Here is a 14228-nt window from a genome sequence, read left to right as displayed (position 1 = left end):
GGTTTGGTCCACCAAAAAAAAAAGTTTTTTTCTTCCAGTGGAACACATATCCTAACATAAATACTCATATATATTTTCAAAATATTGTAAGTCACAAGCGATATAATCAAGTTCACAGGCTTAAAAATCTTTTACATGCAAAAATCAACCAATGAATCCAGATGAAACCTTCTATTCTTTAGCATTTGACGTTAAGACTCGTTTTGGGAGTTCCCTTCGTGGCATAGAGGAAACGAATCTGAGTGGGAACCATGAGGTTGCGGGTTTGATCCCTGGCCTCACTCACTGGGTTAGGGATCTGGCGTTGCTGTGAGCTGTGGTGTAGGTCGCTGATATGGCTCAAATCTGGCTTTGCTGTGGCTCTGGCATAGACTGGCAGTTGTAGCTCTGATTGGACCTCTAGCCTGGGTACCTCCAATGTGCTCAAAAGACAAAAAAAAAAAAAAAGACTCAAGTTTTGGCCACAAAAACCTCAGATTTTTAAAACCTTTTAACATTTACCATGACTTTTAAATGTTTTACTCAATAAAGTACAAGCTACATATTTCAAAGGCTTGATTTAGATTTTATTGAGTTTTAAGCTGGATTTGTACATTAAAAGGATCTGTAAGCTAGGGAGGAGAAGAGGAAAGAGGCTCAGCGGAAATGAATCCGACTAGGAACCATAAGGTTTTGGGTTCATTCCCTGTCCTCGCTCAGTGGGTTAAGGATACAGCCTTGTTGTGAGCTGTGGGGTAGGTCGCAGACGCAGCTCAGATCCAGCATTGCTCTGGCTTGGTGTAGGCTGGTAGCTATATCTCCGATTCTACTGCTAGCCTGGAAACCTCCATATGCCATGGGTGGGGCCCCAACAATATAAATAAAAATAAAATCCATTATTGAGATTTTAACAAAAGTCTTTGTTTTCTATGTACCTCTGGTGGTCAAACTGTGTTAACCATAATTCTTTGTTCATGCTGTATCTTTTTTTTTTTCTTTTGTCTTTTTAGGGCTGCACCCGTGGCATATGGAGGTTCCCAGGCTAGGGGTCAAATCAGAGCTGTAGCTACCAGCCTACACCACAGCCACAGCAACAAGGATCCCAGCCACCTCTGTGACCTACACCACAGCTCATGGCAATGCCAGGGATCGAACCTGCTTCCTCATACTAGTCAGTTTCTTTTCTGCTGGGCCAGGATGGGAACTCCCACGCTGTATTTTTGTAATTAGTTCATGAAAGGCCTTCTCCATTTTATTATTTGTTTAATGATATGAGCCTATTTTTATATTTTTAAATGCAAAACTGAAACCATATTGTTTTTGCATCCACCACATATCAGCAGATCTACCACCTTTTTTAAGCCTAAAAAATGTAATTTGCACAATTTCCCAAGGCATGAAAATAGAAGACTACGTCATTTTTAATGGCTACCTGGTATTTCTGTGTCTACCATATGAACCATAATTTATTTAACCTGTAGCAGTGCGTTTGGATCTTTTGTTTCCAGTGTCTTACTACGGTCAATAATTGCTCTGTGGGGAGTTCCCTGTCATGGCGCAGCGGAAACTAATCCAACTAGAATCCAGGAGGACGCCTGTTAGATCCCTGGCCTCACTCAGTGGGGTAAAGGATCCGGCGTTGCTGTGACTGTGGTGTAGGCCGGCAGCTGTAGCTCCAATTTAACCCCTGGCCTGGGAACCTTCATATGTCGGGGGGGGGGGGCGGCCCAAAGAGCAGAAGAAAAAAAAAAAAGAATTTCAAAGTGTGATAACAGAACATTAAACCAAGCGTGGGTTCTGTACAGGTCGCACACCCATGAAGCTGGCCCTGGTGACCAGAGATAATAAGCTAGCTCTGATCTAGCGATCTAGAAACCAAGGGGTATCACCAGAAGGATAACCACACCCTCGCCTACCCAGGGAGAGTGAGCCCCAGGAGAGCCCAAATTAAAGCCCGCCTCCCTCATCCCTCCTGCCCTCAGGAGGCTCTGGGCAGCACTTTTAATTAAGCGTCCCGGCTGGGGGCACTGAGAGGCAGCTTGGACCCCGGGCCTAGGCGCCCAGCACGGTCAATCGACCCACAACCCCCCAGCCTGGGCGAGGATCCCTAGGTACACAAGTCTCGTCCTTGAACTCTGCCGAGTTACTCATAAACCCGGAGGAAGGGGTAGGAGGGGGTAGGAGGCGCCGCGCGTGCACACCCTGGTCCTGCGCAGAGGCGCCCCAAGGACAGAGGGTCTAAGGAAAGTCTTCGAATCCTCCCAGGGTTAGGGTTAGGGTTAGAATCAGAGGCGAACTGACCATAATGAAAGGTCAGTGAGGACCCGCGGATGCACTAGGGAGCGTCTACAAAGACTGCGAAGCCAGGGGTCATCTAAAAAGTTGCCTGAGTGACTAACGGAAGGTCTAGAAAGGGCGGTCCCCAAGAGAACAAGGCTTCCGGAAGCTACGCCCGGAAGGGAGGGTGTGAAGGCCTAGGTGCATCTGTGACGCGAACGCATTCCCAAAAGAGCCGCGCACCGCTTAGGACCGGACCGGCTGAAGCTGCAGCCTGAGAAAAAAAGCAGTGCTAGAGAGCGAAGTGGGGGCGGGGGAGGGGGTCGTGCCTAGGGGAGGAAAGAGAGGCCCCTTAGAGATCCTCTGAAAAGTGCGAAGCTAAATGTTGTTAAGGGACTGACAGCAAATTATTTCCCTTGTTAAGACACCTCTGGGCAGCGAATCACAAACTTCTTTTGTAAGCCCCGCCCCTCGCCCATGAGGTCTAGTTCCGTTGTTTCTGATTCAAGAAGCAGCCAGTTCCGCACTTAACGCCTCCCAACCAGAAGCGACCGCTCCTCCTGGATCGCGCGCTTTCCCCTCCCCTAGCACTCATCACACACTTTCTCCCGCCCATCTGTCAATCACCGCTCTCAGCTGTCCAGTGAGCGGGCCAAGGGGGCGGGGCCGTCAGGGGCGTCGCGTGACGTTGCAGTCCGCCGGCGGCAGAGCCTGGAGATGCGTGACGAAGGAAGCGCGTGACGAAGGAGCTGTTGGCCGACGCCGGAGGGCAGTCGGTGTAAACAAGGCCTTGCGCCGCTGCGGGTCCTGAGACCTCTCCTGGCTGGTGGGTGGTCTCTCGCAGGCCTACCCCCCTTAGCTTACACATCCCTGGCACACCACGTGGGCGTGAGGCGAGGAAGGAGGGGGTTAAGTGGAGTTTTAACTTCATTGGTTGTCGCTGCCGCCGGCTTTTGGGAGGGAGTGTGCTGATTGGCCGGTAAGGGGGGCGTCGGGGGGTCCTAAGGCTTCTGATTGGTTAGATGGGATAAGCTAATGAGGCGCTTTCTTCTGCGAGGGTTTTTGATTGGTCGGCCTGAGAGGTTACCTGGGAATCCACCCCACCCTCAGGGACTTTGATAGGTGAGTTTGAGGTAGAAAACTGAGAAATTCCTCTTCAAAGGATTCTTACTGGTGAGCTAAGGTCACGCCCTAGACTTCACTCTGTTTTTTTTTGCTTCACAGGATTGGGAAAGGTTTGTGTTCCCGAAGCTTTGGGAGTTGTTACAGGCCAAGGAGAAGGGTTCTCAGTCCCTAAGAAGTGTAGCCTTCCTAGTTATAGCTACCGCCGTACCTCAGGAGACCCTGGTATTTCTAGAGCAGGGTTTGCTTTCATCAAACCCAAGGAGGTGACAGGAGGAGTCCCTGCACAGGACTTAAGGATGCTGTGACCAGAAGATGGGATCACGGAACAGCAGCAGTGCAGGAACTGGGTCCGGAGACCCCTCCGAGGGCTTGCCCCGAAGAGGGGCTGGCCTGCGTCGGAGTGAGGAAGAGGAAGAGGAGGATGAAGATGTGGATCTGGCCCAGGTACTGGCCTATCTCCTACGCAGGTAACTTACCCTCTGGTGTGTCCCCACCAGGCGCCACCACAGTCCCTTGATCCCAGCTCCAATCAGGGAAGTTACAGATAATAGGAAGTGGGATTATCCCAGGACTACCTTTCTGTTTGAGCAGAACATCCCTCCCTGCTGGACACTCAGGGCACTCAGCTTCATACCCAGTAAGAGTGGGTTTTGCCTAGGGAGGGTCAGCTAGATGACTTGCTCTTATGTTTGAGGGAACTGTTCAGGGGAGTCTTTTTAGTTATGACTACACAAATGTAGATTATTTTTCACGTAAATAAGAAATGGGGGGGGCGGTTGCCTGGTGGAAAAGGAATGATGTGAGGGTTGAAAAGTGCTGGGAAGGTGGGTATTGAACTTTAGTGAAGTTATTGACACATGATATGAGGCCATGTGGATTTACTGGAAAAACAAGTTTAAATTAACTCTAATCCTGTTTTTGAGGAAAGATTGCTTTGAGGGAAGTGACCACCAGGAATTGACTGGAAAGGGGTGCAACTGGCTTTGGTTCTTAGCTATGGCTTCTTGGGGAGAAAAAAACCTTGGGAGTCCCTTCAGAACACCATGTTCTATGCTGAACTCCTTGGGCAGAGGCTTGGAAGGAAATGCTCTCAATTTTTAGCTCTCTGAGGAGTCAGCTAACCCCGTGTGATGTCGGGGTTTTTCTACTCCTGCTATAAGATGGAGAACTTATTGCCTAGTGTGTCTTATAGGAGACTGAAAATAACAGCCAAGGTCTTGTCAGCCCCCACCCTCAAAATGGCTACAGAATGAGAGTTTGAGGACTAGGTAGTCTAAGAACTAACATCACCACTGACTCTGAATTTGGTTGATTTGGGGATGGGATACTCCCCTTTATCATGGGGGCTCTCTCCACAGAGGCCAAGTGAGGTTGGTGCAGGGAGGAGGTGCGGCAAATTTACAACTCATCCAGGCCCTCTCAGACTCAGAGGAAGAGCATGACAATGCCTGGGATGGTCGTCTCGGAGACCGATACAACCCACCTGGTAAGAGGAAAGACATAAATCAACTATACTTTAATTTAAAAAAATTAAAAAAGAGGAAGGGCAGACTGAAACTCCAACATCAGAAGACTTTCATCAGAGGAGTTTTCTTATGGCACAGTGAATTAAGGATCTGGCTTTGTCACTGCAACAGCTTGAGTAGCTGCTGTGGTGCAAGTTCGATCCCTTGCCTGGGAACTTCCACATGCCACAGGCACTGCCAAAAAAAAAAAAAAAAAAAAGACCCTCATCAGAAAACCTTTTATAAAAATTTTTATGGCCATTCCCATCGTGGCTCAGTGGTTAAAGAACCTGACTAGCATCCATGAGGATGCAGGTTCAGTCCCTGGCCTCACTCAATGGGTTAAGGATCTGGTGTTGCCGTGAGCTGTGGTGTAGGTTGCAGACGCAGCTCGGATCCCACGTTGCTGTGTCTGTGTCGTAGGCCATCAGCTACAGCTCCAATCAGACCCCTAGCCTGGGAACCTCCATATGCCGCAGGTGTGGCCCTAAAAAGACACACACACACACAAAAATTATGGCAAAAATTGAAAGAAAGATGTGATAATTCAGGGGATGAGGGAATCTTCACAGCCCCGGAATATTCAGCCATGTTGAGTGGGTTGAGCACAGCTCTGTAACTGTCCTCTGGGGCTGGAAGACCTAGAACAAAACTTCTCTTTGGTATTTGCAGTGGATGCCACCCCTGACACCCGGGACCTGGAATGCAGTGAGATCAAGACACAGGTGGAATTGGCCACAGGGCGGCTAGGACATAGACGGGCAGCCCGGGAGCACAGCTTTCCTCAAATGCTGCTCCAGGTAGGCCTCTGCACTTCTAGCCCGCCTGACAGCAGCCCTATCAATGTAGCCAGAAGCTACAAGGGCTGGAACTGGAACACTCTTAGCCAACCTGCATTGGGCTTTGGTGGGATGAACTACTGGGTATGGGTATTTTGTCTGTAGCAAGAACAGTATCTTTGGAGGAGGGGGCTTGGTGTGCCTGAAGTGGCCCTCTGTTTCTGCTAGCAATATTCCCCAATCCCTTCCTTTAGAGAGAACGGGGCCTCTGCCACCGGGGAAGCTTCTCCCTTGGAGAACAGTCTCGAGTGATGTCTCAGTGAGTATGGGGCTTGGTGAAGAGATCCCAAGGGCCAGATAGGTCTTATCTCCTAAACTTTGAAGAGACCAATGTTAAAGGATCCTTAGGGATATTCAGGTAAGGTTACATGGGGTTGAGGCTTTGAGAATAAACAAAATGGCAAAGTATAGCAATTGAGGGGATGATAGATGAATGAAAGAAAGAGACTGTGGAGTTCCCACCATGGCACAAAGGGATCATTGGCGTCTTGGGGGCGCTGGGGCACAGGATTGATCGCCAGCCATCCGGGCACAGTGGGTTAAGGATCCAGCATTGCCGCAGCTTCAGCTTAGGTTGCAGCTACATCTTGGATCTGATCCCTGGCCCAGGAACTCCATATGCCATGGGGCAGCCAAAAAGCAAAAGAAAAGAAAGAGGCTTGTACCCAAGCTAAAAGGAAATATCCTCTGTACACACATCCAGCTCTGTTAGGATTCTACTAACCGGGACACTGCCTGTGCTGAGCTCCCCTTACACTCATTTCCTCTGTTCCCCAGCTTCTTGCCCAATGATCTGGGCTTCATTGATACCTACTCCCAGAAGGCTTTCTGTGGCATCTACAGCAAAGATGGTCAGATCTTCATGTCTGCCTGCCAAGGTATCAGACCCTAGTCCTACAAACTGCCCTAGAACAAGAGGTGGTCCCCCTGCCTAGGGCTAGAAAGCCCCAGGCCCCAGGGGCTCAGATCCTGGCTTAGGGATGCCTGGCCAGAACACATTGCCCATGATCAAGGGCAGATTCCACAGCTGCACTGAGTGAGAGAGGTCTGATCTAGGGAGGATTCTGGGAGAGTGTCCCCTAATTCTGCCTGATCCCCACTTACACAGACCAGGTAATCCGAATGTATGACTGCCGGTATGGCCGCTTTCATAAGTTCAAGAGCATCAAGGCCCGGGATGTCGGCTGGAGCGTCTTGGATGTGGCCTTCACCCCTGATGGGAATCATTTCCTTTACTCCAGCTGGTCTGATTACAGTGAGTAGGCCCCAGACCACCACGGTGGCTCCAGCCTGGGACCTGAGCTCTCCAAAGGCCCATCTCCTGGGAGCCAGGACTCTGCGCCTTCTCCTGGGCAGATCGCCCCCCAGGGTGGACATCCTTGCCCTTTGTTCCATCACCTCCCAGCCTCACTTCCACCCTCCGTACCCCAGCCCTGAAAGAGTCTTGTTTCTCTTGCTTCTCTTAGTTCATATCTGCAACATCTACGGGGAGGGAGACACACACACAGCCCTGGATCTAAGGTACTGGCTTCCCTTCCTGGTCAGACTCATCAGAAACCTCTCAAGGTGTAGCTCCAATTCAACCCCTAGCCTGGGAGCTCCTATATGCTGCAGGTGCGGCCCTGAAAAGCCAAAAACCCGAAAAACAAAACATCTCTCAAGGAAGGCTCTCTAGGAGCAAACGTCTTTAACTGGAACTCCTGCTTAGAGGGAAAAGTACACTGGTTGCAAGTTTCTCTGTGTGGATTCCCAGGAGGGAAGCATCTAGCCTGTCATGCAGAGGACCAGGGTGCAGTGGGCGGCTGTAGGCTTCTTCCCAGTGTCTCACTGAGGTGCTGCCCATTCTAGCACATGCTGGCAGGGGTCCTTTCCCCCACAGCGGTGTGCCTCACGGCCCTCGTCAGATTCTCTGTAGATGAGCTGGGGTGGAGGGACTTCACGCAGCCACTCCTTTGCTCTTTTCAGGCCTGTTGAGCGTCGCTTTGCCGTCTTCTCCATCGCCGTGTCTTCAGATGGACGAGAAGTGCTTGGAGGGTGAGTGTGTGTGGGGATGTGTCCCTTGCTTAATGAGACAGGAGTTCTTCCAGAAGCCATCTCTGCCATTACAGAGATGGCACTGGACCCCTGTACCCAGGCAGCTGTGGAGAACAACCAGGCCTTCCCCAGGGTCAAGGTTTCTGAGTTACTTCACCCCTCGCTCACCGTTTCCCCAGCATGAGATGGGAGAGCTCATACCTCCTTGTAAACACAGCTAACTCTTCTCCCATCTCCTGCATAACTCTTCTCCCATCGTGGCTCAGTGGTAGTGAACCTGATTAGTATCCATGAGGACGCAGTTTGATCCCTGGCCTCGCTTAGTAGGTTGAGGTTCTGGTGTTGCCGTGAGCTGTGGTGTAGATCGCAGACGCCAGAACCTGTGGCTGTGGCTGTGGCATAGGTGGGCAGCTACAGCTCCAATTGGTCATCTGCCCTGAGAACTTCCATATGCCGAGGGTATGGCCCTAAAAAGACAAAAAAAAAAAAAAAAGAGACAAGCACTTGCTCCTCCATAGGACTTTGAGACACAGTCTCTCCAGAGCACATGGAGCATTGGTCTGGCTCCATTGTGGTCCTGGCTCCATACCCTCTTTATCTCCTTCCTTTCAGGGCCAACGATGGCTGCCTGTATGTCTTTGATCGAGAACAGAATCGGCGTACCCTTCAGGTATTGCTCCCAAGACGGAGCCTCTGCCTCCTGGTCCTTGGCCTATGGGAAGACCTAGAAAGAGGTCGTAGGCACCCTGGCCTCCTTTTCCCCTAGATTGAATCCCATGAGGATGATGTGAATGCAGTGGCCTTTGCTGACATGAGCTCCCAGATCCTGTTCTCCGGGGGTGATGATGCCATCTGCAAAGTGTGGGATCGACGCACCATGCGGGAGGATGACCCCAAGCCTGTGGGTGCGCTGGCTGGACACCAAGATGGCATCACTTTCATTGACAGCAAGGTGGGCACAGAGGCAGGACCTGCCTGCACAGCCAGGCTGCTGAGGTTCCTGTTGTCCAGGAGGGCGTCAGAGTGGACGGGCATGGGAACTCACCAAGCTCCTCCTTAGCCAAGGTTTGCAAGAGCTGGAGGTTAAGGAAGAGGCTTAAGCCACGAGACATGAGATCCGTTAGTACCACCACTCCTCAAGGAGCAGCTTTCTATACAAGGAAAGTAGAAGACAGTCTGATCCAGGATAGAATAGGAGCCCAGCCAGCGCCCTGGGCAAAGAAGGGGAAACCTAACCAGTGGGTGGGGTCTGTGGCTCGGTCTGCCTGGATGAAGAAAAGAGGCGACCAAAGTGAAAAGACCAGCGCTCTTACTCCTTCACGGGGGAGGAGGAGCCAGCCTGACAGCCACTGACATTTGCAAGTTCTGACACTTCATCATCCATCTTGGGATTCACAGGGTGACGCCCGATATCTCATCTCCAACTCCAAAGACCAGACCATCAAGCTCTGGGATATCCGCCGCTTTTCTAGCCGGGAAGGTATGGAAGCCTCACGCCAGGCTGCCACACAGCAAGACTGGGACTACCGCTGGCAACAAGTGCCCAAAAAAGGTGAGAGTGGAAGTAGAACCCAAGATCTGAAGAGTGAACAATTGGGGGTGGTAGTTAAAATATTTGACCCCTGGTAAGGCCTGGCCAGAGCACGGTAGGTGGGTGTAGGAGGAGGGCTGTAGCCTGGAGCGAGAGTCCTAGAGGCCCTTCCTGATTCACCTTTGCCAGGCATTAACGCTTTTTGCTGAACCATGGGAGAGCCAGGGGTTCCCAGTGGGGCTAGGCATACTCAGAACCAGTGGATAGAAGAGTATTTCAGCATCTTAACAATCAGCAGAGGGAGTTCCTGTCATGGCTCTGTGGAAATGAATCCAACTAGTATCCATGAGGATGTGGGTTAGATCCCTGGTCTCACTCAGTGGGTTAAGGATCAGGCGATGCTGTGGCTGTGGCATAGGCTGGCAGCTACAGCTCTGATTCGACCCCTAGCTTGAGAACCTCCCATATGCTGCAGGTGTGGCCCTAAACAAGAAAAAAAGAATCAGAGCTATGTGAGGGTATATCAGCTGACATTAGGTGGCAAAGAGCCACTCGTGAGAACTGGAAAGGGGGCTGTCTGTGAGCCTCAGTCTGTGCCGAGGACAAGTGATACAGGAGAATCCAGGTTCCCTAACCTAGGGCTCACCCTGCCTCTCCCCCCAGCCTGGCGGAAGCTGAAGCTCCCGGGGGACAGCTCCTTGATGACCTACCGGGGCCACGGGGTGCTGCACACCCTCATCCGCTGCCGGTTCTCTCCCACCTACAGCACCGGCCAACAGTACATCTACAGTGGCTGCTCCACCGGCAAAGTGGTTGGTAAGGATTGTGTCGGAACAGGGGGCCTCGGGGAGGATAGGAAGGTTTCTCTGCATTCCATCTGTAACCACCAGTGACCACCTTAAAAAACCCAGTGACAACTGCAAGCAAAATTTAATTTGCCCTGGAGCAGGGGAGGCTTAAACAGAGAAAGGAGAAAATATTCTATTCATTAGCATTTTAAATTAAGGAAAGGAACAGAGAATTCTAGTCAATAAATATAATCGGTGACCAGAAATACACCCAGTTCTGTTTTTTAGCCAGTCAAGGGAAAAGATTACAGACGAAAGGTAGGAGGGAACAGAGATGCAAAGAATGACACAAAAAGACAGCCACAAATAGTAAAAGATGTACAGCCACTGAACCAAGAGGAGCATGAGCAAAGAAACACAAACAGAGTCACAGACAGAAGTTCCTGTCATGGCTCAGTGGTTAACGAACCCAACTAGCATCCATGAGGATTCGGGTTCGATCCCTGGCCTCGCTCAGTGGGTTAATGATCCAGCATTGCCGTGAGATGGGGTGTAGGTCGCAGATGCGGCTCAGATCCCATATGACTCTGGTATAGGCTGGCAGCTATAGCTCTGATTCAACCCTTAGCCTGGGAACCTCCATATGCCACAGGTGCGGCCCTAAAAAGACAAAAAAAATGAAAAACCCAGATTCACAGAAGGGGCCCAAGACAGCGCCATACCAAGGAAGGCCCCAAGATGGAGGCCCTTCCAGGGAGAGAGAAAAATATACCCAAGTCCAGAGAAGGGATGGCAGGTTCATACGTCTGTGGAGACACCCCATTGTTCATTTCTGCAATGCCTTCCATATCGTAGGGACTTTTAGGAAAATTGGTGCTTTGAAGCCACATTGCATTTTCTTTTTGTTTTTTTGTTTTGTTTTGTTTTTTTTATCTATATATTTATTTATTTATTTATTTTTGCAAGCAAGCAGTCTCTATTAAAAGAAAGCAAAGAACAACCAGGGCTCCTGGGAGTGGGGAGAAGAGCCCTTTTTTTTTTTTTTTTTTCTTCTATTTTTATTTTTTTTAGGGCCGCACCTGCGGCATATGGAGGTTCCCAGGCTAGGGGTCAAATCGGAGCTACAACTGCTGGCCTACACCACAGCCACAGCAAGCCGCGTCTGTGACCTACACCCCATCTCACGGCAACACTGGATCCTTAACCCACTGAGCGAGGCCAGGGGTCGAACCTGCATCCTCATGGGTGCTAGTCGGGTTCATTAACCACTGAGACAGGATGGGAGCTCCACATTTTCTTAACTGTAGACCAACTGTAGACCCACTGTAGACCCTGTGAGATTTAGCTAAGGGTCAGAGGTTGCCTAGCTCTGCTCAAAGATGCCCTCAACCCAAGGTAGGGAAAAGACACTGAGAAGTAACACTATCCTCAGGTGTGGGCTTTGCTCCCCTGGGAACGCAGCAAGTTGTCTGAAAGGTAGGTAAGTGGTGTTGCTCAGGGAGGGATGTGTGGCTAGAAGTTCTCCCGGCAGCCCCTCTCCACTCTGGCCTTTCCTGGACAGTGTACGACCTCCTCAGTGGCCACATCGTAAAGAAGCTGACCAGCCACAAGGCCTGTGTGCGTGATGTCAGCTGGCACCCCTTTGAGGAGAAGATTGTCAGCAGTTCGGTGAGGATCCTGGGGCTGGGGGACGGGGGGCAATGTGTGTCTGGGACTTAGATCTGGGAGGCGGCGGCACCCTCTGAGTACTTGCCACTTTCTGCCCTGCAGTGGGACGGGAACCTGCGTCTGTGGCAGTACCGCCAGGCCGAGTACTTCCAGGACGACATGCCAGAGTCCGAGGAACACCCCAGCTCCCCTGCCTCAGTGTCCCACCCCTCTACAGCCTTTTCCTCGCCCCAGTAGATCCGACCTCCAGCCCTACTCATGGGTGAGCCTCTTGACAAGCTCTCCACCTCCGCCTCCTCCCTTTCTCCCTTCTGGGGGATTTTTGAGGAATCACTGGCATTGGATGGGGAGAACCAGAAGCCCAGGCTTCGGACCCCTACCTGAGCCCTGGGAGATCATCCGCTTGGAGGAGAATGGTCTCCTTACAGGCTCACACCCAGTTGGCTTGGGTCTCTGTCTCTGGCCAGGGTCTGGCAGGACCACCACTGTCTCGGGTGTGGCTTTGTCAGAGGGAGAACCGTCCTGAGGGTCTTTAATCATGTTTGGATGTTATGTGTTAGCTCCGAGAGTAGATGCCGGCAGCTGTCAGCCAGGCCCATTGCTCAGGCCTTCACTCTGAGGATTAGACTGGCCGATCAGAGGGCCATGTTTCTGGGCCACTCCTCCCGAGGGAGGTCGAAGGGCTTTAACCCCAGCCGAGGGGGAGGTCCGAGGTGTCCTCAGCACCCTCCTGGGCAGGAATTCTGTCTTTTCTCTCACACATCTGGGTTTGTGGGGTGGGTAGGCAGGCTGGGCACGAGAAGCTCCGTATGGCCCCCACACAGGGCAGGCCCTCCCCTCCCAGAGTATTCCATTGGCCGGAGGCCAGCAGCTTCAAGGAGGGATATTGAAGTAGGACTCCTTCGTCCTCTCACTGGCTTTGGGTCCCTCAATAAACTGTGGGAACCTGGTTCAGCATCTGCCTGTCTCTCTCTTTTTCCTGCCTGAGATCTTTTATCTTCTCACTTCAGGGAAATAGTTTCAGCAGAGCCTTCAGGTATCTCCTCTGTGGGAGAAAACACCTCTTTGATGCCCCAAGATGAAGGGAAATACCAAAATCATTTTTTAACTGAGCTTTGCAACAGGGAGTCCCTCACCGACCTCAGAAACTTTCCAGCTGGTAAAAATTGAGATAACAAGAAAATAAGCACTTTTTTTTTTTTAAAGCTTTTTAGGGCCACACCCGCAGCATATGGAGGTTCCCAGGCTAGGGGTCAAATCAGAGCTACAGGTGCCAGCCTATGCCACAGCCACAGCAACGCGGGATCTGAGCCACATCTGCCACCTACATCATGGTTCATGGTAAGGTCAGATCCTCAACCCACTGAGCAAGGCCAGGGATCGAACTCACGTCTTCATAGATACTAGTTCGTTACCACTGAGCCACAACAGGAACTCCTAAGCACATTTTAGTTTAGAGCACAGAACACCACATCAGCTCTGCCCTGGAGCTGGTCCAGTCCACGGACAGAAGTGGCCCAGAGCCAGAGAGAACCTGGTGGGCACTGATGCCAGGCCCCCTCTGGCCACTTCATGCATAAGACATCATCCGCTGAAAATGAAGGTTTGCAGAGGACAGGCCCCAGAGCAGACCCACGATGTGGTCAATTAGGGAGCTGGGGTTCACATGATCTTCCCCTTACTTCTAAGGCAGTTTTCAGACTGGGATACTCACCTCCAGGGAGTCTTAAAGACACAGCAAGGGATAAAAGATGTACTTATTTAACAGTGAAACGGGTAGCTTTAAAAGAATAAATTGTCCAGATGCTCTGCCTCCATGTGCTTCTCTCCTCCAGTTTATCTCCCTGCATGAAACTGTCGTGCCAGATCTCCTTTCGCACTGGTCCTTTTCATTCCCTCTCTGCCTCTTCACCCCAGAGATGCCACCATCTCACCCAGAACTGTTTTTCCTCCAGGGTGCCAAAGGGAGAGGTCAATTAAAATTACTAGTGTCGTTCCTGCTGTATAGCACTGGGAATTATAACTAGTCACTTATGATGGAGGATAATATGAGAAAAAGAGTGTACATATGTATGTGTGATTGGGTCACTCTGCTGTACAGTAGAAAATTGACAGAACACTGTAAACCAGCTATAATGGAAAAAATAAAAATTAAAAAATGTAAATCAGTCATCCTAAGGTAAAAATAAAATAAATAAAATTACTAGAGTTGGGAGTTGCCATTGTGGTCCAGCAGAAACATCTGACTAGCATCCATGAGGACACAGGTTTGATCCCTGGCCTGGCTCAGTGGGTTAAGGATCTGGCATTGCCATGAGCTGTGGTGTAGGTCACAGATATGGCTTGGATCTGGCATTGCTGTTGCTGTGGCATAGGCCAGCAGCTGCACCTCCAGTTCAACACCTAGCCTGGGAACCTCCATATGCCATGGTTGCAGCCCTAAAAAGACAAAAATAAAAATAAAATAAAATTACTAGTGTCC

At 50.7% G+C, this 14228-nt stretch overlaps 1 protein-coding gene across 10 annotated transcripts; it reads left to right on the top strand.

Annotated features, from left to right (window-relative positions):
* On the top strand, nt 2779–14215 carry DCAF11 (DDB1 and CUL4 associated factor 11). Of its 10 annotated transcripts, none has more exons than XM_001928359.5 (15): nt 2779–3378; nt 3481–3848; nt 4740–4867; nt 5559–5686; nt 5920–5984; nt 6503–6603; nt 6834–6980; nt 7192–7246; nt 7691–7759; nt 8372–8429; nt 8526–8711; nt 9158–9311; nt 9954–10106; nt 11640–11746; nt 11849–14215. In XM_001928359.5, the coding sequence occupies exons 2-15, from the start codon at nt 3694–3696 to the stop codon at nt 11981–11983; spliced, it is 1641 nt and encodes a 546-aa protein (XP_001928394.1). In that variant the 5' UTR covers nt 2779–3378; nt 3481–3693; the 3' UTR covers nt 11984–14215. The 10 variants fall into 10 exon arrangements, with proteins under 10 accessions (XP_001928394.1, XP_005666301.1, XP_005666305.1 ...); XM_005666244.3 differs by having other exon boundaries at nt 2912–3082; XM_005666248.3 differs by having other exon boundaries at nt 2928–3082; nt 3481–3825; nt 11849–14200.

Source organism: Sus scrofa, chromosome 7, assembly GCF_000003025.6.
Source record: "Sus scrofa isolate TJ Tabasco breed Duroc chromosome 7, Sscrofa11.1, whole genome shotgun sequence".
NCBI lineage: Eukaryota > Metazoa > Chordata > Mammalia > Artiodactyla > Suidae > Sus > Sus scrofa.
This window is presented reverse-complemented; position numbering and strand designations above follow the sequence as displayed.